Source organism: Myodes glareolus, chromosome 8, assembly GCF_982192425.1.
Source record: "Myodes glareolus chromosome 8, mMyoGla1.1, whole genome shotgun sequence".
NCBI classification, from domain to species: domain Eukaryota; kingdom Metazoa; phylum Chordata; class Mammalia; order Rodentia; family Cricetidae; genus Myodes; species Myodes glareolus.
In genome coordinates, this window is record NC_142033.1 from 66981146 (window position 1) to 67004783 (window position 23638).

The 23638-nt window shown below is 41.0% G+C and overlaps 1 protein-coding gene across 2 annotated transcripts in view; it reads left to right on the forward strand.

The window, feature by feature from the left end:
• Window positions 1-2042: 2042 nt before the first annotated feature.
• The window catches only part of Clnk (cytokine dependent hematopoietic cell linker), a 229445-nt gene continuing 207849 nt past the window's right edge, over window positions 2043-23638 (forward strand). Inside the window, exon 1 of one of the 2 annotated variants that reach the window (XM_085691946.2) lies at window positions 2043-2317. In XM_085691946.2, the coding sequence (XP_085548072.2) occupies window positions 2315-2317 (3 nt within the window). In that variant the 5' untranslated portion in view covers window positions 2043-2314. The remainder of the gene's footprint in view (window positions 2318-23638) is intronic. The other variant, XM_085691947.2, reaches the window with a different exon arrangement.

Sequence of the window (23638 nt, forward strand, 5' to 3'; positions counted from 1 at the left end):
TCTTTCTTCAGCTTTTCTTCCTGCTTGGCCCCACACTCTTGCATTTATCAGTGCCTTGCTTCCTCCCAAACCACACACACACACTCAACTCTCTGGAGCAAGTGCGGATGGTGGAGTCACTAAGGTATGACACCCAGGGAACCAGAGGTCATCTTACATCATAATCACCATCATCATCACCATGGAAACCACTCTAGTTCTTGAACACTTAGAGAAGGTTTTGGTGGGGGAAGGGGTAGCATAGTAGGTGTGTTTTACCAGTCCTTTGCGTAAAGCTTCACACCTAATGTATGAATTAGGAATGGTTCTATTTCACAGACAAACAGTGGAGCCCTCCAAGAATCCTGACAATCAAACAAGGTTGCCCAGTTGGATAACGCCTGTTTCTTCTGAAGACTGAAACAGAATCTCAGGACCAGAAGCTGAAGCTGGATGGAGCCAAACTGCATCAACTTACAGATGGTCTGATAGTAAGCCGACTGTGAGGTTCTAAAGAGCTAGATTCTTCCTTTCTGGCTCAATTCCCAATATCCCGACTGTAAGAGAAGGGAAACAGCAGGGGTGCTGCATGTGTTGAGTCCACATTAAAAAAAAAAAAAAAGCTGAAGTCTGATGCCAGCAGGGCAGAGCAGCAGCAGCAGCTCCCCTTTCTCGGAAAGAAACAAATAGCGAGACACATGCGGGCTGCTTTCTCTCAGACTTCTGTTTGGGCTGCTCATTGGAAGGTGAAATCAGCATTTGAGTTTTTCATTCCAGTTAATCCTCCCTGTCAAGACCCTGACAGATGTGCACAGCGCGTCTCCTAAGTGATTCTAAATAAAGTCAGGCCGGGGAAACCAACCATCAGATCCCCCTTTGTCTTGATCTTTTAAATACCCAGCCGCCCGCCTCTCTACACTCCTTTCTCACGGCATCCGCCAGGCTTGACATGAGAAGGCCTATCCGTTGGCACCTTCACGGACGTCCCAAGATGCTCAACCACTGCCTGTTGACATTTCAGGAACTATTCTCGTATTTCAAATAGAGTTTTTGACCTATAACTAATATGTAATGTGTGTTTAATATACACAAGTTGATGACTTTGTAGACCACACTACCAAGGTAACAGACTGGCATCACCTCTGAAAACTACTTTGTGCCTTTTATTTTTTGTTGAAGTTTTTAATGAGAGTATATAACATGTAAGTTGCCCTCGAACCTTTAGGTTCCTAACACCAAGTCGTCGTCTGGACATGACAGGCTGAGGGTAGAAATCTAGGCTACATTGACTTTGTATAACTAAAATCATATTTTTTTTTCTGCTTGCCAAAGTCATTCATTCGTCAGTCTAGAGAGCACCTCATCTTCACTAGAAAGGTAAACTTTTACCTTCTCCTTAAGGGATAGCGTGTGTCTTGCATCTCCTAATAGCCTCTATTATCTCTGCTCTTCCAGAACTTCTGTCCTGTCATTAGCTCATCCCCAGGCTTCTGTCCATTGAGAGCATGGGTAGAAATGTGCTCTGAAATCATTGTCTGGTTAGATAGCCTATTCCAGCACTGTGAATTGATGGACCTGGGGGCTCTCCTCGTTGTCAGAAGCCTCCAATAGATCATGGTGCTCATTCCTACTGAGCCAGCTCACGCTCAGATCTCTTTGTAAAGTGGCGCTCCAGGCAACCCTCGCCAATCAATACAGAATAGGATGTGAACTTCTTTTCATCCAAAGGCTCCATGAGAACAGCAAGAAGGCAAGCCATATCCTGGGAGAAGATTGTTTGCAACGTCTACAACAAAAGATCAGCATCAGACTATACACAGAACGCCCAGAAAGGAAGAAAATGAATGGGATAGCTGCTACCTTTGTTCTAGAAAGACCCAAAGAGGGGAGGCAGCCTATGTGTCCTGAGCTCAGGGACATAAAGAACAGGTACCGTTGGAATGTATACCTGTTTGATGTCAACACAACTGTGGGTGGGGCTGATGGCCCCTCCTGGGTTCTACCCTCCTGCTTTGTCCTTGAGCCACCAGAGCACCTGCTTCTAATAACTTCACGTCCCTGTGAGCAAGCCAGGGCTCCCACCTGCTGTGGCTTCTCCTTGGCCTCTGGGTTCATAAAATAGTCAAGGTCCTTACAAGTCCTGGAATGACCCAAGAGAGCCACAGAGGGATGATCCCCTGAACAAAACTCACTGATTCAGATGCCTGACATTCTGATAAGACAATCTTCTGGTTGTTTCTCACATCAGCTAGGATCTGGACCATAACATAGAAGACGTCTGGTGAACACAGCTGTGACCATTTAGCTGATTCTTTACTAAAGGGCTGTGACTTTGATGGTAAGTCCATTAAATTCTTGTTTGAACCTCAACAAGTAGGAAAGTGATGAATGTCAATAGACGGTATTCTCCAAGGAAAGAAGAAGTTTGGGTGGGGTGACATTAAAATTTTCTGTCTTGAACATACAATAACACTGATGTTGCCATCAGGCTTCAAGAAGTGATGGTGCTCTTCGCATCAGAGTCGGGAGGCTGAAAGACTGATCATAGATTTAATCTCATAGATGCCACAGAGTTCTTAGGGTTTAATGTCAGGCAAACCAGGTACAGGCTTTGCAAATTTTGGAACTGGAGGCCAGTTTCCTAATCTCTCTGGCTTTTGGTAAACTTTGTTACAGAACCAAGTGAAGGACACATTTTTCATGTGACTGTGTGTGGAAAAAATGAGATAATGACTCTAAAACCCAGCTGACTGCAAACATGCAGGAAATGTGCCTTCTTTGTAAGCATGCATGAATAATAAAGAACAAGATATATTTTCTAAAGGGGCAGTGGGTCACCTGATAACTTTGAAAATTCAGTTAAAGCAGTAAATACTAGCAATATACTTCCAGACTCAACACTTTGGGTGAACAACGCATGCACAAGGTAGACATGGAGGAATATCCCTTGCAGAGAGGGAGATCTCTGCAGAGTCTCTCCAGATAGCTAGCCTTTATCTCAGCAGCTATAAATGGTAGAACCATCCTTCAATAGCACAGCATGCACAGGGTGAATCAGCTATCAACTATGGCCAGAAAGAGAAAGCAGACATCGTGGTTGGCAGAGCAAAGTAGTGAACTTTGACAAGTATATAGATTCACGTTGGGCCATGAAGCAGTACAAGCAGCAATCTTAGAAAACACGGGGCTGTCATTAAATGCTTGTGTCAGGCACTGTGAAGCATTCACTTGCTTAACCTGGGAAAAAAGAACCCAAATATTCTAATCCTCATAATACGCATCAGGGAACAGAGGTCCGGAGAGCTTTGCTGCTTTACCAAGCACAGTATAGCTAGCACAGCATGGAATTTGAGCTTCACAAAGGGTCTTTTTCTTAAGACTAACTCAAACCAGGGTGATGCAGCAGGACCTGAGTGTCTGAAAGGAGAGTGGAGAAGACAATGTGGGCTACTGTCAGGGATGTCCAAGGTGAGCTGCGGCAGATGCAGGGCTGTTTGGAAGCAGGACTGTTACCATGGGGAAGATAGGAGGTGATGTTAGCAGATGCCCCTCAGAGGTAGGCAGCTGTGTAATCAGGAAGCTGTGCCTGAAATCTAGGAGGATAATGGAGCTTACCACTGCCACAGCACAATCACAGTCATAACTGCAGTAGAGACGGCTAGTGTCATTTCTCTCCTAACTGAAAGCATGTGCTGTTCTCCCTAATCTTGAATGATGGTCTCTGAAATCTCTTGGAAGGGTTTGCTTTTCCAGAGTGCAGTGCTGCGGGGTTTATTGTTCCATACTCTCCCAACAAAAGGGAGTGGCATAAATAATTACCATTTTCCTTCCCAGAATGATACTGGAAAATATATGTATTAACAGATATAATTGTCTGACACTTGGAGGAAGTGATGTTGTAAAAATAGGAACTCATGAAAAGGGAGGGAGAGGAAAAACACCTGCCTCCCTCTGCTTCCTGAGGCTCTTAATTTGAAGATAAGAGGGTTTTGGCCCTCAGCTGCCTGCTCTATTCACAAATGTATTTATAAATGTGCAAGACACCATTTCTAGGTTCCAGGTTGTTAATTCATCACTTCTCACCACTTCCTAATCTGCCTTCTACAACAAGTCTTCCTTTGACTGACAGTGGAACTTCAGAGTCACAAGAACTCTTGGGGCACCTGGCCCACTCAAACTCAACTTCTTCGTCATCGCATTTCAAACAAAACCCACACAGAGACCATGGGGGAAGAGCCTCCTCACCACGGTGGCACTTTTCCAAGTAGTCAGACCATTGCTCCTCTACCCGCAAACCAATCTCCTCCTCACCACAGGCCCCCGTGCATGCTCTGTGTACCACGCATGCCTTATTATATCCATGACTGCTGTCATTGCTCTGCTAGATACAGCATCATGGACAGACGGTTCCATTATCTAGAAATTATGCGACTGGTCATTAAATGGCACTGTTACTAAAAATAAAACACAGAGACTTGCAGATACGTTATATTTAAAAACCAAAGGGAACAAATGCTCAAAACTCATTATTCAGGACTGTTTTCACCAAGTTGCACCAAGTTTCATTTTTCTGGAATAGAATTGCATCATAATGGTGCTGACTGCACTTGTCATGCACCTCATGACTCTGCATGTAGACAGTCAGCATTGACAGTTTGAACTCAGCCATGCTGGGGACATTTCTACCATGGAAACTGGTAAATCCAACATACCAGGGTTGATGCTTCTCCCTGTCAGAATCCTTGTTCACCCAGAGCCACTCCATCTCACTCCCTTCCTTGTGGGTATCCTCTCAGATCCTACTCTAGGGTAGACTCGCATGTGATGTGACTTCATAGGCTTGAATTCCTTTAAATGGCTTCTCCTATAATTAATCATTAACAGTAAATGTCACTTATTAAATATGTGAGTCTCTAGTCAACGAAAGCAGAATTCTTCTTGGATTTCTCACTGCAGGCTCCTCAGTTTTTCTCAATAAATAATGGTATAGTTAATAACACACTTAAGTTATCAAAAAATTTTAACTTGAGTGGGAAACCTTAGTCCCATTTAAGAGAGAATGATAATATGCTCCTAACGGATACAGGACAGTTTTTAGAAAGACTCTGACTTTGTTGGCAAAGACACTGTTAAGCACTTTTAGAATTTTTATTGGTGTTTCTCCACTGCACACATGGACTTCACAATGACAATTCTTTCAGGTACATCATGCACTTTGACCATGTTCACTTCCCAGTGCTCTCTGTCTTCACTATTCCTCCACCTCCACATTCCTCTAGACTGTATCATGCCTGCTTTAATGTCATATGTATATACAAATAGATATGATTTTATGTATCTATGTACAGTCTAGAATCCACAAATGGAAGGAAACTTATATTTGTCTTTATAACCATAGCTTATTTTAATAATATAAAATGATCACCAGTTTCTTATATTTTCCAACAAATGTTGTAATTTCACTTTTCCTTATGTCTGGAGAGCATTCCTTTATGTATATACGTCCCATTATCTTTATCCAGTCATCTGTTGAAGACAACTACGCTGATTCCACAACTTAGCTGTTTTGGTAAAGCCAAGATGTGCAAGTATCTCTGTGTTGTGTTGACTGAGAGATAGCCTCAGGAGTGAGCTAGTGGGTCATATGAAAGTTTTATTTTTACATTTTTGGGGGAAAATTCATTCATACTTGTTTCCATATTGGTTGGAACAATTTATGTTCCCACCAGCAGTGCAGGTCTCTTTTTCCATTGTCTCACCAGCTGTGTGAGGCTGAAAGAGATGCTGAACCCAAGGCACAGAGACTGTAGCTAAAAATCAATAGGTAAGATAAGAGTAATGGGCACACAGGTAGTTGCTTAGAGGCCTGAGAATAAGGGATAGTGAACCATCTCAGGAGGAAGACCTTGTAAGTGTGTAGTCTAAGGAAAGCACTGTCTGATGGTCTTTTTTTTTCAGGTTTTTGTGATGAGATGTAAGTTACTTTCCTAACTAACCTGAGTAAAATGTATGTACATACAGATGCTCTGTGTATACAAGTGCGCATTGACAGAGATGCTGTGCTTCATATTTAGACACTATATGGGATAGAAACAGAAGACATGTCACAAAACCTTGTAAATGACAAGTAAAACATAAAAGAATTGTAAACTAACATTATATGAAACATGTATGACGTCTTAATGACCTGTATTTCTAGCTCATGAAGCATTTGAAACGTTGGTAGGTAGGTTAGTTGGTTGTTTGTTTTCTTTTTTCAAATCTTAAGGCACTTAGAGGCGAACAAATAGTTATTTCTGTGGTGGTTCTATTCCTAATTCTAGACAATAGAATGCACATCACTTGCAGCCCAAAAGCACTTTTGAAATCAAGAAAAAAGGAAAGTCAAACATGTGCTCAAATGCATGGCTAAGAATACGCTGCATGGTTGGTACCAAACGCTATCAGAGAGATAGGATGGGTTCTGGCGCTCTCCAGCACAGCAGGGTGGATATCATTCACAATGACCTATAGGATGGTTCATAAAAAACTAATAAGAGCCAGAAGAATTCATACATAGCCATGATAAGGAGAGGGCACATCAATCATCCTGATTTGATCAGTGTACATCACAGCCATGCACTGAAATGTCACACTGAACCTCATAAGTGTGTACATACCGCAAGTTAATCAAAACTACTTTCATACATTTGAGACAGGAATATCTTTGTTGAATCATTATATATCACATTCATTTAATGAATTATTACCTTATCCCATAAATGTGTACAATTTAGATAATAATTAATGAATTATATATAGCTATAAAAAATTAAAAATCAGTCATTTCAAGGTCATTATACTCAACTAACAAGAGCTGATACAATCTGAAGTGATTGAGAAGCCAGGCTGGGGAGGAGGCATATTTTGAAACACTTTGGTATGAAGAATGATTTTTAGATTGATCTGGAAGGTGGAGAAAATGGAAAAGTCCTCCAATGATTTCTGGGTAAAGAACCTAAGTGGTAGTGAAGACCCTTAGTGAAGCAGAAACAATTGCAGGGTGTCCAAGGGCAGAAGACTGTAGGCGGTGCAGTGACGTCAGGCAGCCTCAGATGGGGAATGTGCAGATCCCTCACACCGCAGGTGAGCTCCTGAAATGGGGAGAAGAACCACTAGCCCCACCAGGTGGTTTCTACCCTTAGGCTGTGCTACCCAACTTCCTGTTGGTTTGTTTGAACAAACCTAGGGGTTTGAGTCATATCAACATTTTCCTGTATTTCCAGTCTCTTTCTCTTGAAAATAGTAAATGCCAGTTAAATATAACAGCCTCAGACTACATATGCTTACTGGTCTATGGGAAGTTTTCCAGCACACATTTTTCATTTCTTCCTGACTTAACTCTTCCCTGTTTGTAAGAACTATACACTAAACATTGAATGTAATAAAATCAAGTGAATGTTATGGGGAAACAGGCAATGTAGACATTGCAACTATATAATATAGTATAATATAAAAATGCTATATCTATAATATATTATGGTAATTATAAATAAACTATCACTTTTCCAAAACAAGAAATAGCATGGCAATGCAGTTCAAAGGCTTAAGCAATATCGCAAGCAAATCATGACACTAGGCAAGCAAAACCGCATATGACCCCAGAGCCAGTACAGTGTAAGAAACTACTGTCAAGAGGGACACAGAAAGGCACATTCAGAATAAGGGGCAGTTGTCATCATTTAGCACTGATCTCAATATCTGAGTATAAACGTAAGATATGAACAGCAATCAGGTAGTCCTGGGAAACCAACAGAAATCACAAAGTACGACATGCGTGTGGTCTAAAGTTCATGGAAGAAAACATGCTTCCCACAGTAATTGGTTGCTGGATCTTATGACCAAAATGTGCATCCTTTTAGAATGCAACAAGGAGAAAGCGGCATCACCTGTCCATGTGTGCAGTACTGAGTCATAAAAGAACAAAGTGTGGACCAGTAATCACACTGGAGATGAAAACCCATCATTTCCTGCACATTGACACAGATCAAATCTGAGTATCATTTTAAAAATGAATTGGCCTGGGTTTCTTCTCAGCAGTGGGGCCAACATACTTTTTTTTTGCTCCCCCTAACTGAACAGTAGAACAACATGAAGACGCTGTGGCATGTGTGCATCTTGTAAATATAGCTAAGTTTAGGAGAGTCAAGAGAAGTTGGTGGAGGCACTGGACTGGGGCTCCTCCATGTCAGCTCCGTGGTCATTAAGGCTTTCTCAGTTCTAGGCTGTGCACTACTACCTTGTGAGTTATCAGTAGGAGCCCTGGATTGTATCACTAGTTGCCAGCATCCCTGCTTATGGTTGGACAATGAGACTTGTTATAGACATTGTCAGAGATTCACAGGGAAGCAAAATCTCCTTAGCTGTTTGTTTAACATCTACCCATATAAATGTCTAGTCTAGTAGCCTTCAAAATTGACCACCCACCAGAATCTTTTTAGAGATATTATTTTAAAAACAGATTCTGGGACCCAGCCCCAGCTCTTCCGACTCACCAGAATTGGGGTGGGGACCATGAATTTGATTGAGTTATCAGGCGTAATGTTGGTGACAGTGATTCTGCCATCACACGTTGACAGCCCTCTCCAGCTCATCCCTGCTGCCTTCTGTTCACAGCCTGAACTTTTCATTTTACCATTTCTCTAGTGACAGACAACTTGGCCCTCTCCATTTCTCTGTTTTCAGTCTGCATTACTTGACTATTCTAAAACACGTTAGGGGAAGGCTTTCCTAGGTCTATACCCTGGGTAGCATTTCGCATTCTTGGACTCCATGCATGCTTTATTTAGTAAGGCCAGCCTGACCACTCTGGAACTAACCTAGCTATGCCTGCACCAGTTGCCCACAAATAGCATATCCCCCTCAAAAAAAAAAAAAGTAGAAGCTGCAAATGAGGAAATTAATTCAGTTGACATTTCCTCCACCCCTTTCCACAAACACAGTGAGTAAGTGCAGAGTCAGGGTGCAAGTCCCTCCTTCCTTGTTATTTATGAAATGATCTTTCAGTAGCTTTGAGTCTGAACACAGAATTTTCCAGTGTCAAACTGACCTTTACAGACACCCTACCTGTAAAGCATTTGCTTACCCCACCAGGTTTTCATGCTCCTGAGCTGGAAAAACAATTATATTGCCAAGAATTTTGCCAGTGCAAACTGAGTAAAGGCATTTTCTCTCTAGGAATTATCCACATAGGTGGTTGACCGTCCTAAGTCTAATGCCGTTGTTCTATGGTCTGAAAATCAACTGTGCCCCTCTTTCCTTATTCATACTGTGAAAGCCTACGGTTTCTGCCATGGACTCTACAGAGAAGGGTAGCCATAACAGTTCTATGCATGAAGAAATAGCTGTGAACTTGATCTTGGGCTCCAAAGATAGCTACTGCTTGTTTGTCCAACGGCTAGTATGTGACCTACGGTGCTTTACACTCAATCCTTTCCTAGAATGTTTGAATGTCCTGACTTCTGTATCAGTTACTTGTTGTTGTTGTTGTTGTTGTTACAAAATATCTTACCAAAGCATCTTCAGGAAGGAAAGGTTATTTTGCCTCAGTGTTTGAGGGTACAGACCATCATAATGGGGAATGTGTGGCAACAGGAGCAGCCCTCGCTCTGAGGGCAAGCAAGGATAGACTGGTTTTATGGAGCCAAAGTCAAGAGACTGAAGCATGAATGCTGGTGCTCAACTTGAATTATTCCCTGTTTTTTTTTTCTTTTTTACTTAATCTGGGACCCTGTTCCATGAAACGGTGTCACCTACATTTAGTGTGGATTCTCACTCTTCAATAAAACTCTCTAAAGTGAGGCCATCACAGACTCACTCAGACATGTGTCTTCTGGGGGATTCTGTCAGATCCCTGTTTGGCAACACCAAGCATGCATTGTTATACCCCCATGAAAATCAAGGCTCATAGTGAGGGAGTCTAAGCCACATGGTTTAAAGAATGAAGGTAAAATTTTGTGCACATATTCTCAGCCCACCTTATTGTTGAACATCTCTGGGCTTCAGCTTTTACCTTTACATTGCTAGAAGATTGGAAGGGGTTGTATTGAACCTGTGGAGGTCATGAGTTTACAACCAAATTCTTAGTTGCATCATGTTAGGGTTCAGTTGTGTCTTCTGGAAATTCCCAAGATAGAGCCCTAACTCCAGCACTTCCAATGTGACCTTACTTGCAAATAAAGTTACCCTAGACATAGTCAAGATTAAGACATAAGGAAGTAGAGTGAGCATCAAATCCCATTAGAATTCATTTGTTTGTTTGTTTGTTTGTTTGTTGAGTAGGGTTTTTCTGTCTAGCTCTAGAGTTTGCTTTACAGACCAAACTCAGAGATCCTGCTGTCTCCTGAGTGCTGGGATTAAACATGTGTGCCACCACATCCAGCTAATCCCACGGGTGCAGAATTACTGACAGGAAATTTGAACCTAACACACAAATGGGAAAAGAGCAAGAAGATGAAAGGGGAACTCTGGAGAGGTGTAGTGGAATCCAAAGAATGACAAGGATGTCAAGAAACCTGCAGAAACAAGAAACTAAAACAGATTTCTCCTCAAGATGTTCCTCAGAAACCTAGTCTGCTCTTCTCTCCATCTGGACTTCTGCTCTCCCGAACTGGGACCTGTTAAATTTATGTTGTTCAATCGACTTGTTTTGTTGTACTTCAGGCTTAGAGTCCTAGATTTGTTGTGCTTCATCACTACAGCCCTAGGAAACTAAAGCACACCCTAATACATGCATATGATCCCACCTGTAAGCCCCTTCTTTGGAATCTTAGTTCCCTGGGCTGCACCTATTCTTGGCTTGGAGGATTTCCAAGCAAAGCTCTTGCTTCATCCTAAGAATCTTATTCCCAAATCCCCATCTGATTTATATATCTTCACACAATATTGAGCATGTCTCGGTGAGATGCCCTGCTCCGCACACAACATATGGCAAGGGACAAAACAGATACAGCCTCTGCAGTGGGCCTTCTGTCGAATAATGGAGACAGAAAGCAAGCTACACATGTGAGCATCAAGTCAAGTAATGTATATGTTATTGTAGAGGTGAGCTAACACAATAGGGAATAAGGAAGAAAGAGAACTCAGAGAGGAAGGCTATGAAATAAGGACAGTAGAGGCAAGAAGACAACACTTGAATAAAGACTTGAAGGATGCGCTAATGGAGTTTTCCAAATAGAAACGAGGCAGGATATTCCAAGGACATATACTAGTGAATGTAAAGATCAAAGTCATGTCCAAGGAGCAGCAAGAAGAACCAGTGGAACAGAGTGAGAGACAAAGAGCTACATGATCTATAGAACAATTTGTACTTCTACGTGTATTCATAGTGTTTTCTATAATAATATTATATACTATGCAAACCTCTGTACGGCTTCCATCTTGACCAAAAAAAAAATCCTAAGAACAATACCTTTCAACTCCATGTTTTCTGTTCTGAGATATCTCACAACGCAGCTTATACCATCAACAAGGAAGTTTTCCTTGCTCAGAGGACTAACTAAATCCTGAGGGGGAACTTCATCCAGACACAGTAGCCAAAGCACACTAACCTACCTCCTCCTCCTCTCCTCCTGATCCAAAGGAGATCCTCAGTCTATTGCAGAAAGTGCCAGAATTCAGTATTTATTACCTTGATCTAATCAGAAGAGATATAGGGATACAGGGTCTAGTAATTTCCAAACAAGCTACTTCAGCATACATCCAACACTTACTGGATACCAGAAAGCAGTATGTTGGTGGCAACCATGACTACTATTAAGTAGCACTATTGCTGTTTGAGGTCACAATAGGAATAGCTTCTACATCAAATATTGAATGAAGCAGAAGGAAATCCCCACCCCACCCCCCAAAAAAGACTTGCTATAATGAATAAGAGCTAGCACTTAAGCCTGACATAGCAGCTCTCACTTTTAATTTCAGCACTTGGGAGACAGAGGTTGGCTGACCTCTGAATTCAAGGCCAGCCTGGTCTATGGAGTGAGTTCCAGAACAGACAGGGCTACACAGTGAAACCCTGTCTCAATATAATAAATAAACAGATAAACAAATAAATAAATGAACAAAAGAGATAGCATTTCTTCAGTCTACCTACATTCCAAATAGATTTCTGAAATATACTGTTGTTTTTCTTAACATATATCAGTACTAAGACAAGAGCCAATTTGCATCTGTAGGTCAAAAGAAGAGAGATCTGAGGAACTAGTAAGCTTTCCAGAGTTTTCACAACCATTAGCTGGAAAAGAGAGAGATCAATCTGTATGCATTGACTCCCTGAATGTCCTAGGAGCTCTCTGCTGGCATGTGATCAGAACCTCAATATGTGTAGTTTGTTCGTTGGGAATGGAGTGCATTCTTCTGCATAGTAAATGGAAGTCATCAAAAGACAGAACAGCGACATGTTGAACTTTGCAGGAAAATGGATGGAGCTAGAAAACATCATTTTGAGTGAGGTAACCCAGACACAGAAAGACAATTATCACATGTACTCACTCAAGTGGTTTTTAAACATAAAGCACAAAAAAAAAACCCAGCCTACAAATCACGATCCCAGAGAACTTAGACAACAATGAGGACACTAAGAGAGACATACATAGATCTAATCTACATGGGAATCAGAAAAAGACAAGATCTTCTGAGTAAACTGGGAGCATGGGGACCTTGGAGGAGGGTTGAAGGGGAGGGGAGAGGTAGGGAGGGGAGCAGAGAAAAATGTAGAGCTCAATAAAAAATCAATAAAAAAAGACACAGAACAATGGGCCACTGACTTTACAAGTTGAGGAAGAATACAGATGAACCAACACGCAGGAATAATTAAATTACCATAAACCTGAGCTAATAGGGGACAGAAGAGAAGGACAGAGCCATGTTGGAGCCTGCGAGTTCATGATCATAAGCTTAAATTTTATGCTGTGAGTATTCAAAATCTAATCTTATTAAATACATGCTTTTACAGATCCTTTACACAGACTTAGCAAACTGCCCCCCTTTTCCTAGTCTATAGCCACCTTGTCTTTTGTAACCTGGCTCCACAAAGCTATTTACCTTCTGTGGCATGTATATTCTAGTCATGTCTATGGCAAAAAGTACAGTAGAATTTGCAACCATAATAGTCATCTATAACATTAGTTGGTTGGTTGGTTGATTGGTTGGTTGGTTGGTTGGTTGGTTGGTTGGTTGGTTGGTTGGTTGGTTGGTTGGTGTGTGGTTTGGTTGCTTTATTAGTTGAGTAGTTAGTTGGTTGACTGGTTGATTGGTTAGCTGACTGGTTAGTTTGTTGGCTGATCAGTTGGTGGGCTGGCTTGTTGGTGGGTTGATAGATTGGCTAGATGGTTGTTTGATTTGGCGGTTGATTTACTGATTGGTATATCTAGTTGGTTGTTCAACGGGTTGGTTAGCTGGTTGGTTAGCTAGTTGGTTGGTTGGCTGATTGGCGATTTGGTTGGTTGGTAGATTGAATAGCTAATTGGTTGACTGGTTGGTTGGTTGGTGGGTTGGATGGTTGACTGGCTGGCTAGCTGGGTAGCTGCCTGGTTGGTTGGCTGACTGGCAGGCAGGTTTAACTGGCTGGCTGGCTGGGTAGGTGGTTGACTGGATGATTATTTGACTGGCTGACTGGGTGATGGCTTGGTAGATTGACTAGCTTATTATTTGGTTGACTGGTTCATTGTTTAGGGGGTTTTCTCACTGCACAGTGTAGCTGGTTGATGAAATATATAAATGAATCCCTTTGATCTTTCTAACTCAAAGGCCATGTCATGCTGCCTCTTGATTCCACTGGTCTTGGTGTTTATTGTAATATCGTGAATAATTTCTATTTGAAGGAAAGAATAAATGAACAAATGAATTATTAGATTCACTAATGAGTAGTATATAAATGACTCACCTAATTGACCTCATGAACAAATAAATAAAATAACAAATTTCTTAATAGTCTATCCTATTCATTTATTCCATTTAGGAAAAACCAATTTTGCCTGCGTTTACTATACTAGTTCTATATTTCATTCCATTAGAAAAAATCTCATACGTTACGTTTATCTGTAAGGAAAGAATACTAATTTTTTCATTTTCCAATTTCATTTTTTATTCAGCTAAGTGGAAAGTCCCCTGTAGTTGTAACAGGCAAGACAGAGCACTCAGTGAGTTCTTCCACAGTATCCCCCAATGGTGATTCCTCACAAAGTCATAACACAATGTCATCACCGTGATGTGGACATAGAATCAAGACAAATAACCCTGCCATCATTACAGGATCCATTACAGTTGTCTTTTACTGGTCACACTCACTCCTTTCCAGTTCCCCTCTCCCTTTCCCATGGAAATAACTTGTCTCATATTCTCTACAGTTTTCTATTTGAGATTGTTTCATTAATGGAATCATAGAAAGGAAACTTTAAATTTTACTTTTTACTGTATACAATTATCTAAAAACTCAACTGTGCTATGTATGTATCAATAATTTATTCTTTTCATTGCTGAGTAACATTTGACAATATGAATACAATTTATTTATACTTTCAACTCAACAGGGGATATGTAAATCACTTCCTGTTTGAGGCTACTGTGAGCCAAATGTATGTAGGTCTTTGTAAGAACACTAGTGTTGCTACTGGCCATTAGAGTCATTTTGCAGAGTACCTGTTCTGTTTATATGCCCCTGAGCAATGTGTGCTTAATCCAGCTTCCCTATATCCTTGTCAGCATTTGGTGTTGTCACTAAGGTTTGTCTGTTTGTGTTGTTCAGTTCTTCATTTTCTTTTTACTTGTGATTTTCTGTACCTGATCACATTTTCATGATGTAGAAGAGAGAAAGTGTCCCAGGACAGAAGTGGCCAGTCTGGTAGCTGTGCAGTGATGACTCATTAGAATACGCACTGATCTCTCACGTGCCCTCCACATGCTACCATGCTGTCAGTTCATCCTCTGTGAAATGTCTCTTCACGGGATCATCCGTTTCTAAATGGATGTTTTTTTCCCATTGACTTTAGAGAGATCTTTACATCTAGACACTAGTTCTTTAGATATGTGCTATGTAGATGTTTCCTCCAAGTGTGTAGCTTGCTTCCCATTCCCTTAACTATACCATTCATAATTTTTTTAAAAAAAATCTTAATTTTTACCAAGTCCAACTGTCCCACTTTATTTTTGAATGTGATTTGGGTGTCACATTTTTTTTTCTTTTTTTTTATTAAATTATAAAAGTTTCCATTTCAGCCCCTCCTCCCAACACCCTCCCACTCCTCCCACTCCCTCTCCTCCTCCCTCTCCATCCCCTAGAGCAGTCAGGGTTTCCTGCCCTGTGGGAAGTTCAAGTTCCTCCCCCCTCTCTCCAGGTCCAGGGAGGGTGAGAGTCCAAACAGACTGGAGCGCCAAAATCCAGTATATGCAGAGGAAGCAAGTCCCAGTGTCATTGTCAATGGCTTTTCAAAAAGGCTCCCGGCCAGCCACATTCAGAGAATCTGGTTGGATCACGTCCTCGTTCAGTCCCAGTCCAACAGGCCTTGGTGAACTCTCATTATATCAGTCCCCTTGTATCAGTGGGTGCTCGCATCCCTCGCAGTCCTGATTACTTTTTTTATTTTCTTCATCCTTCTGCTCCTCATTTGGACCGTGGAGTGCTCAGTTCGGTGTTCCAATATGGGTCTCCATCTGTATCGCCATCCAACGTCGGATAAAGGTTTCCTCTGCCCTTGCCTTCTTTGCTCACGTTCTCTTTCCTTCTACCTCTCATTTGGACCTAGAGAGCTAGGTCCAGTGTTCCAACGTGGTTCTCCGCCTCCATCTCCATCCATCGCCAGATGAGGGTTCTATGGTGACATGCAAAATATTCATCAGTATGGTTGTGGGCCAAGGCCGGTTCAGGCACCCTCTCCTCTGTCCAGAGAACCATCTGGGGATCTCTCCTTGGACCGGGGATCCCCTTTATAATCAAGTCTCTTGTAAACCCTAAAATGATTCCCTTAGTTGAGGTATATACTTGCCTGATCCCATATCCATCCTTCCTCCCTCCCCCCCATCCCAGTCCCCTGATCTTTCCCCAATCCTCCCCTACTCCCTTCTCTCTAACCCTCTCCCTTTCCGACAACCCTCCCACCCCCCCATGCACCCGAGGTTACCTGGGACTCTTGTCTATTTCCTACCTCCTGGCAGATAGCTAAATAATCTTCATCAGGTTCATCTTCTTATTTAGCTTCTCTAGGATCACGAATAATCGGCTCAAAGACCTTTAATTATGGTTAGAATCCACTTATGAGTGAATACATACCGTGTTCCTCTTTTTGGGTCTAGCTTACCTCACTCAGTAAAGCGTTTTCTATTTCCATCCATTTACATGCAAAATTCAAGATGTCATTGTTTTTTACCGCTGAGTAAAACTCTAATGTGTATATGTTCCACACCTTTTTTAACCATTCTTCTATTGAGGGGCACCTAGGCTGTTTCCAGGTTCTGGCTATTACAAATAGTGCTGCTATGAACATAGTAGAACAAATGCTTTTGTAGTATGTTAGGGAATCTCTAGGGTATATTCCCAAGAGTGGAATTGCTGGGTCCTGGGGGAGGTTGACTCCCAGTTTCCTGAGAAACCGCCACACTGATTTCCACAGTGGCTGCACAAGTTTGCATTCCCACCAACAATGGATGAGTGTTCCCCTCACCCCACATCCTCTCCAGCATAGGCTATCATTGGTGTTTTTGAGTTTGGCTATTCTGACAGGTGTAAGATGATATCTCAAAGTGGTTTTGATTTGCATTTCCCTGATTGCTAAGGAGGTTGAGCATGACCTTAAGTGCTTTTTAGCCATTCGAAGTTCATCTGTTGTGAATTCTCTGTTAAGTTCAGTACCCCATTTTTTAATTGGGTTAATTAGAGTTTTAGTGCCTAGTTTCTTGAGTTCTTTGTATATTTTGGAGATCAGACCTTTATCTGTTGAAAGGTTTGTGAAGATCTTTTCCCAGTCAGAAGGTAGCCTTTTTGTCTTACTGACAGTGTCCTTTGCTTTACAGAAGCTTCTCAGTTTCAGTAGGTCCCATTTATTTATTGTTTCTCTTATTGTCTGCGCTCCTGGGGTTCTGCTTAGGAAGTGGTCTCCTGTGCCTATATCTTGTAGACTACTTCCCACTTTCTCTTCTATCAGGTTCAAAGTGGTCGGATTAATGTTGATGTCTTTTATCCATTTGGACCTGAGTTTTGTGCATGGTGATAGATATGGATCTATTTTCATTCTTCTACAGGTTGACATCCAGTTATGCCAGCACCATTTGTTAAAGATGCTATCTTTCTTTCATTGTATAGCTTTAGCTCCCTTGTCAAAAATCAGGTGTTCATAAGTTTGTGGGTTAATACCCAGATCTTCTATTCGATTCCATAGGTCGACTTCTCTGTTGTTATGCCAATACCAAGCTGTTTTCAATACTGTTGCTCTGTAATAGAGTTTGAAGTCAGGGATGGTAATGCCTCCAGAGGTTCCTTTATTGTATAAGATTGTTTTGGCTATCCTGGGTTTTTTGTTTTGCCATATAAACTTGATTATTGTTCTCTCAAGGTCTGTGAAGAAGTTTGATGGGATTTTGATGGGGATTGCATTGAATCTATAGATTGCTTTTGGTAGAATTGCCATTTTTACTATGTTGATTCTCCCAATCCAAGAGCAGGGAAGGTCTTTCCATTTTCTGGTATCCTCCTCAATTTCTTTCTTCAAAGACTTAAAGTTCTTGTCAAATAGGTCTTTCACTTCCTTGGTTAGAGTTACCCCAAGATATTTTATGCTATTTGTGGCTATCATGAAAGGTGATGTTTCTCTGATTTCCCTCTCTGCTTCTTTATCCTTTGTGTATAGGAGGGCTACCGATTTTTTGGAGTTGATCTTGTATCCTGCCACATTACTAAAGGTGTTTATCAACTGTAGGAGTTTTTTGGTAGAGTTTTTGGGGTCGCTGATGTACACTATCATATCGTCTGCAAATAACGAAAGTTTAACTTCATCTTTTCCAATTCGAATCCCCTTGATCCCCTTATGTTGTCTTATTGCTTTTGCTAGAACTTCAAGCACTATATTGAAGAGGAATGGTGAGAGTGGACAGCCTTGTCGTGTTCCTGATTTTAGTGGAAAGGCTTTGAATTTCTCTCCATTCAATTTGATGTTAGCTGACGGCTTGCTGTATATTGCTTTTATTATATTTAGGTATGATCCTTGCATCCCTAGTCTCTCCAACACCTTTATCATAAATGGGTGTTGAATTTTGTCAAATGCTTTTTCAGCATCCAATGCAATGATCATATGGTTTTTATCTTTCAGTTTATTTATGTGATGGATTACATTGATAGATTTGCGTATGTTGAACCAGCCCTGCATCTCTGGGATGAAGCCCACTTGATCATAATGGATAATTTTTCTAATGTATTCTTGGATTCGGTTTGCCAGTATTTTATTGAGTATTTTTGCGTCAATGTTCATGAGTGATATTCATCTGTAATTCTCTTTTCTGGTTGTGTCTTTGTGTGGTTTTGGTATCAGGGTAACTGTAGCTTCATAAAAAGAGTTTGGCAGTGATTCTTCTGTTTCTATATTGTGAAATACATTAAGGAGTATAGGTATTAGCTCTTCCTGGAAGTTCCGGTAGAATTCTGCATTGAAACCATCTGGTCCTGGGCTTTTTTTGGTAGGGAGATTTTTAATAACAGCTTCTAATTCTTCACGACTGACAGGTCTATTTAGATTGTTCACCTGTTCTTGGTTCAACTTTGGTATATGGTACTTATCTAAAAAAAATGTCCATTTCTTTTACATTTTCCAACTTTGTGGCATATAAATTTTCGTAGTAAGATCTAATGATTCTCTGAATTTCCTCTGTGTCTGTGGTTATGTCCCCCTTTTCATTTCTGATCTTATTAATTTGCATGTTCTCTCTCTGCCGTTTGATTAATTTGGATAGGGGTTTGTCGATCTTGTTGATTTTCTCCAAGAACCAGCTTTTTGATTCATTGATTCTTTGGATTGTTTTCTGTGTTTCTATTTTGTTGATTTCAGCCCTCAGTTTGATTATTTCCAGTCTTCTACTCCTCCTGGGTGAATCAGCTTCTTTTTTTTCGAGAGCTTTCAAGTGTGCTGTTAAGTCTCCAATGTGTGCTTTCTCCGTTTTCTTTAATTGGGCACTTAGTGCTATGAACTTTCCTCTTAGCACTGCTTTCATAGTGTCCCATAGGTTTGAGTATGTTGTGTCTTTATTTTCATTAAATTCAAGGAAGACTTTAATTTCTTTCTTTATTTCTTCCTTGACCCAGGGGTGATTCAGTAGTTGACTGTTCAACTTCCATGAATTTGTTGGCTTCCTGGGGGTAGCACTGTTCTTGAATTCTAACTTTAATCCATGGTGGTCTGACAAGACACAGGTGGTTACTAATATTTTTTTGTATCTGTGGAATTTTGCTTTGTTACCCAGTATGTGGTCAATTTTCGAGAAGGTTCCATGAGCTGCAGAGAAGAAGGTATATTCTTTCCTATTTGGGTGGAATGTTCTATAGATGTCTGTTAAGTCCATTTGATTCAATACCTCCAATAATTCTCTTAATTCTCTGTTAGGTTTCTGTCTGATTGACCTGTCCATTGGTGAGAGAGGAGTGTTGAAGTCTCCTACTATTAGTGTGTGTGGTTTGATGACTGCCTTGAGTTCTAGAAGTGTTTCTTTTACATAAGTAGGAGGCTTTATATTAGGGGCGTAGATATTCAGGATTGAGTCTTCCTCTTGATGAATTGTTCCTGTTATGAGTATAAAATGTCCATCTCCATCTCTTCTGATTGATTTTAATTTGAAGTCAATTTTGTTGGAGATTAGAATGGCCACACCTGCTTGTTTCTTAGGTCCGTTTGCTTGAAAAACCTTTTCCCAACCCTTTACTCTGAGTAAATGTTTGTCTTTGTGGTTGAGGTGTGTTTCTTGTAAACAGCAGAATGTTGGATCCTGTTTTCGTATCCAGTCTCTTAGTCTGTGCCTTTTTATAGGTGAATTGAGTCCATTAATATTAAGTGATATTAATGACCAGTGGTTGTTGACTCCGGTTATTATTATTTTTTGTTTGTTTGATTAATAGAGTTTGTATGTGTCCCTTCTTTGAGTTAAGCTCATGAAGGGTCGCTAGATGTCTGAGTTATTGTAAGCAGTGCTGGCAATGTTGGACTCCTTGGGTTGCGATTTTCCTTCTATTACTTTCTGTAAGGCTGGGTTTGTGGCTGCGAATTGTTTAAATTTGTTCTTATCCTGGAATATTTTGTTTTCTCCATTGATAGTGAATGATAGCTTGGCTGGGTATATTAGTCTGGGCTTGCATCCATGGTCTCTTAGTTTCTGCAGTACCTCTATCCAGGACCTTCTGGCTTTCATGGTTTCCATAGAGAAGTCCGGTGTAAGTCTGATAGGTTTACCTTTATAAGTTACTTGCCCTTTTTCCTTTGCAGCTCTTAATATTCTTTCTTTAATCTGTATGTTTTGTGTTTTGATTATTATATGGCGAGGGGATTTTTTTTTTTGATCAAGCCTATTCAGTGTTCTGTATGCTTCTTGAACCTTCATAGGAATATCATTCTTTAGATTGGGAAAGTTTTCTTCTATAATTTTGTTGAATATATTTTCTGGTCCTTTGATCTGCAGTTCTTCTCCTTCTTCAATCCCTATTATTCTTAGATTTGGTTTTTTTATTGTGTCCCAGATTTCTTGAATGTTTTGTGATGAGAATTTGTTGAATTTGCTGTTTTCTTTGATCAGAGCATTTATTTTCTCTATGGTATCTTCAGACTCTGAGATTCGTTCTTCCATCTCTTGTATCCTATTGGTTATGCTTGATTCTGTGGTCTCTGTTCGTTTACCTAGATTTTCCATATCCAGCCGGCCCTCGTGTTGTGTTTTCCTCACTGCCTCCATTTCAGTTTTCAATTCTTGAACTGTTTCCATTACCTGTTTGATTGTTTTTTCTTGGTTTCCCAGTATATCATTCATGGATTTACTCATTTCTTCGATGTTTTTTTTTTATATTTTTCATCCATTTCTTTACTCATTTCTTCAATCTTTTTGTTATACTTCTCATCCAGTTCTTTAAGGGAGTTATTCATATCCTGTTTAAGGGACTCTATTGCTTTCATAATGGCATTTTTTCCCGCTTCTTCTGAATTAAGAGGTTCAAGTCCTTCTATTGTAGGGTCATTGGGTTCTGGTGTTTTCATGTTGTTTTTTTAGATTGTTGGAGGAGTTCTTGCCTTGGCGTCTGCCCATCTCTTCCTTCAAATGCTCTCTACTGGATCTTCTAGTACCAGGTCAGGTTCCCTTGTTGGGCAGGGAATTCACTGACAGAAGGCCTACCTTTCCTCAGGCAATCTATTGAAACACAGGCACTCCCTACTACCGGGTTGCACTCACAACCCAGGCCCAGTGAGCAAGGGAGTTGCTCTGGGGAGATCTTGTGGCCCCAGTGGGAAGGGGGAAAGAGAGGAAGGTGTACCTGGATAAAGGCTGGGACGGGATGCAGGAGAGCTCCACAGGGAGGAGTCGCCTCTGCCTGGTGACCAGATTGTCGAGGGGGACAGGGAAAGACTGCATTCCTCCTAGCAGAAGCCCTCTGGCCAGGAGAAAACTCACCCCTCCTCCAATGGAAGTCTGCTAGAAGTTCACTCTCTCTTGCTGGCCAGGAATGTGATTGAGCTGAGACAGGGCTTGCCTGTCTTCAGGCAGGCTCTCAAAGCACCGGAACTGCCCCTGCTGGACTGAGCCCACAGTCCAGGCCCAGCGAGCAAGGGAGCAGCTCTGGGGAGATCTTGTGTCTCCAGAGGGGAGGGGAGGAAGAGAGGAAGGTGTACCTGGATAAAGGCTGGGACGGGATGCAGGAGAGCTCCACAGGGAGGAGTCGCCTCTGCCTGGTGACCAGATTGTCGAGGGGGGCGGGGAAAGGCTGAATTCCTCCTAGCAGAAGCCCTCTGGCCAGGAGAAAACTCACCCCTCCTCCAGTGGAAGTCTGCTAGAAGTTCACTCTCTCTTGCTGGCCAGGAATGTGATTGAGCTGAGACAGGGCTTGCCTGTCCTCAGGCAGGCTCTCAAAGCACCGGAGCTGCCCCTGCTGGACTGAGCCCACAGTCCAGGCCCAGCGTGCAAGGGAGCAGCTCTGGGGAGATCTTGTGTCTCCAGAGGGGAGGGGCTGGGTGTCACATTTATAAATTCTTATCATAACCTTTTATCTAAAAGATTTGTTCAACTTTTTTTCTAAAAAAAAGTTTTAGTTTAATGAGTTTTTAATCTAAGAATAAAATCTATTTCAGTTAAAATTTTTCATAAAATGGGGGAATTTGGTAAAAGTTCAATGTTTCTATCTAGGATTCTTTTGCCTCATCTCTGTGACCAAAACAGAGGAGCAGGTCTATGTGCACCTGTTTCTCTGTTCCAGTACTTGGTTTTGTCCCATGAGTCTAGGTATCTATCCTTCTCCCAACACAGTCTCAACTACTGTCTTACTGTCTTATGGTTAAGAAATCTGATTCCTACATTTTACTCTTTTTCTTTCTAAAATCACTATATTACAGTTTTGTTTGCCTTTCCATGCACAGGTATATCTATACCTTCAAATTTTAGTAGGATACTATTAAACCTATATGTGAGATTAGAGAGCACCAAGTTCTTGAATAGTTTGAGTCAGCTCATCCGTGAGCAGCTTGTATCCCCATTTATTTTAACGATAATAATGCTGTTAGACCTGTACATGAGATTACAGTACCTTGAGTTCTTGAATATGCTGACTCATCTCCTCTATGAACAGCTTGTCTACCCATTTACTTAATTCTTCTTTGATGCTTATATAAGTCCTATGCATGTTTTCTTAGATATACAGAAAAAATGTGTCTTTTTGTTTTATAATACTTTTGGGTTACATTTTATTTTTGCTCTGTTATCAACATGTTCAGTGCTAATGCATATAATGGAATTTTTAATGTATATCTTCTATGATCAGACCTTGGCAAACTTGTTCTGAGAAGATGTTCTGTAATTTGCTTAAATTGCTTTATTAAAAGTTATATATGCATATGTACAGATAATTTTATTTCTCCCTTCTCTGTGTGACTTTATTTTCATTTGCTGCCTCATTAAATTGGCTAGAACTTCCAACACTGTGTTTAATAGCATGGGTAGGCTCAGATACTCTCACTTTCTTCTTTCTTATTTTTGTTTCATAAATATTTTTCATACAATAAATTTTGATCATATTCTTTACTCTCCCGTGACTCCGCTCAGATCATTCCTACCTCCCATCAAACAACTTTACTCTTGTTTTCTGTCTTTGCATCTGCTGATGTCTCTCTCTGTCTCTCTCTGTCTCTGTCTCTCTCTCTCTCACACACACACACACACACACACACACACTTTCCAGTTGTGGGTTTCTGTGTTATTTTCCATCTACAACAATAAAGATGCTTCTCTGAAGGACTGATCAATGTTCTGCTAATGTATAGGTATAGTGATGTGTCATTAGGAGTCATTCTGTTGCTATAGTCCCTTAGCAGAACAAAAGTAGTAACTTTTCCCCTAGGCCTATGGTCTAACTAATCTCAGGTTCTTGGCCATTTTAGCAGTGTCGTGTATGGGT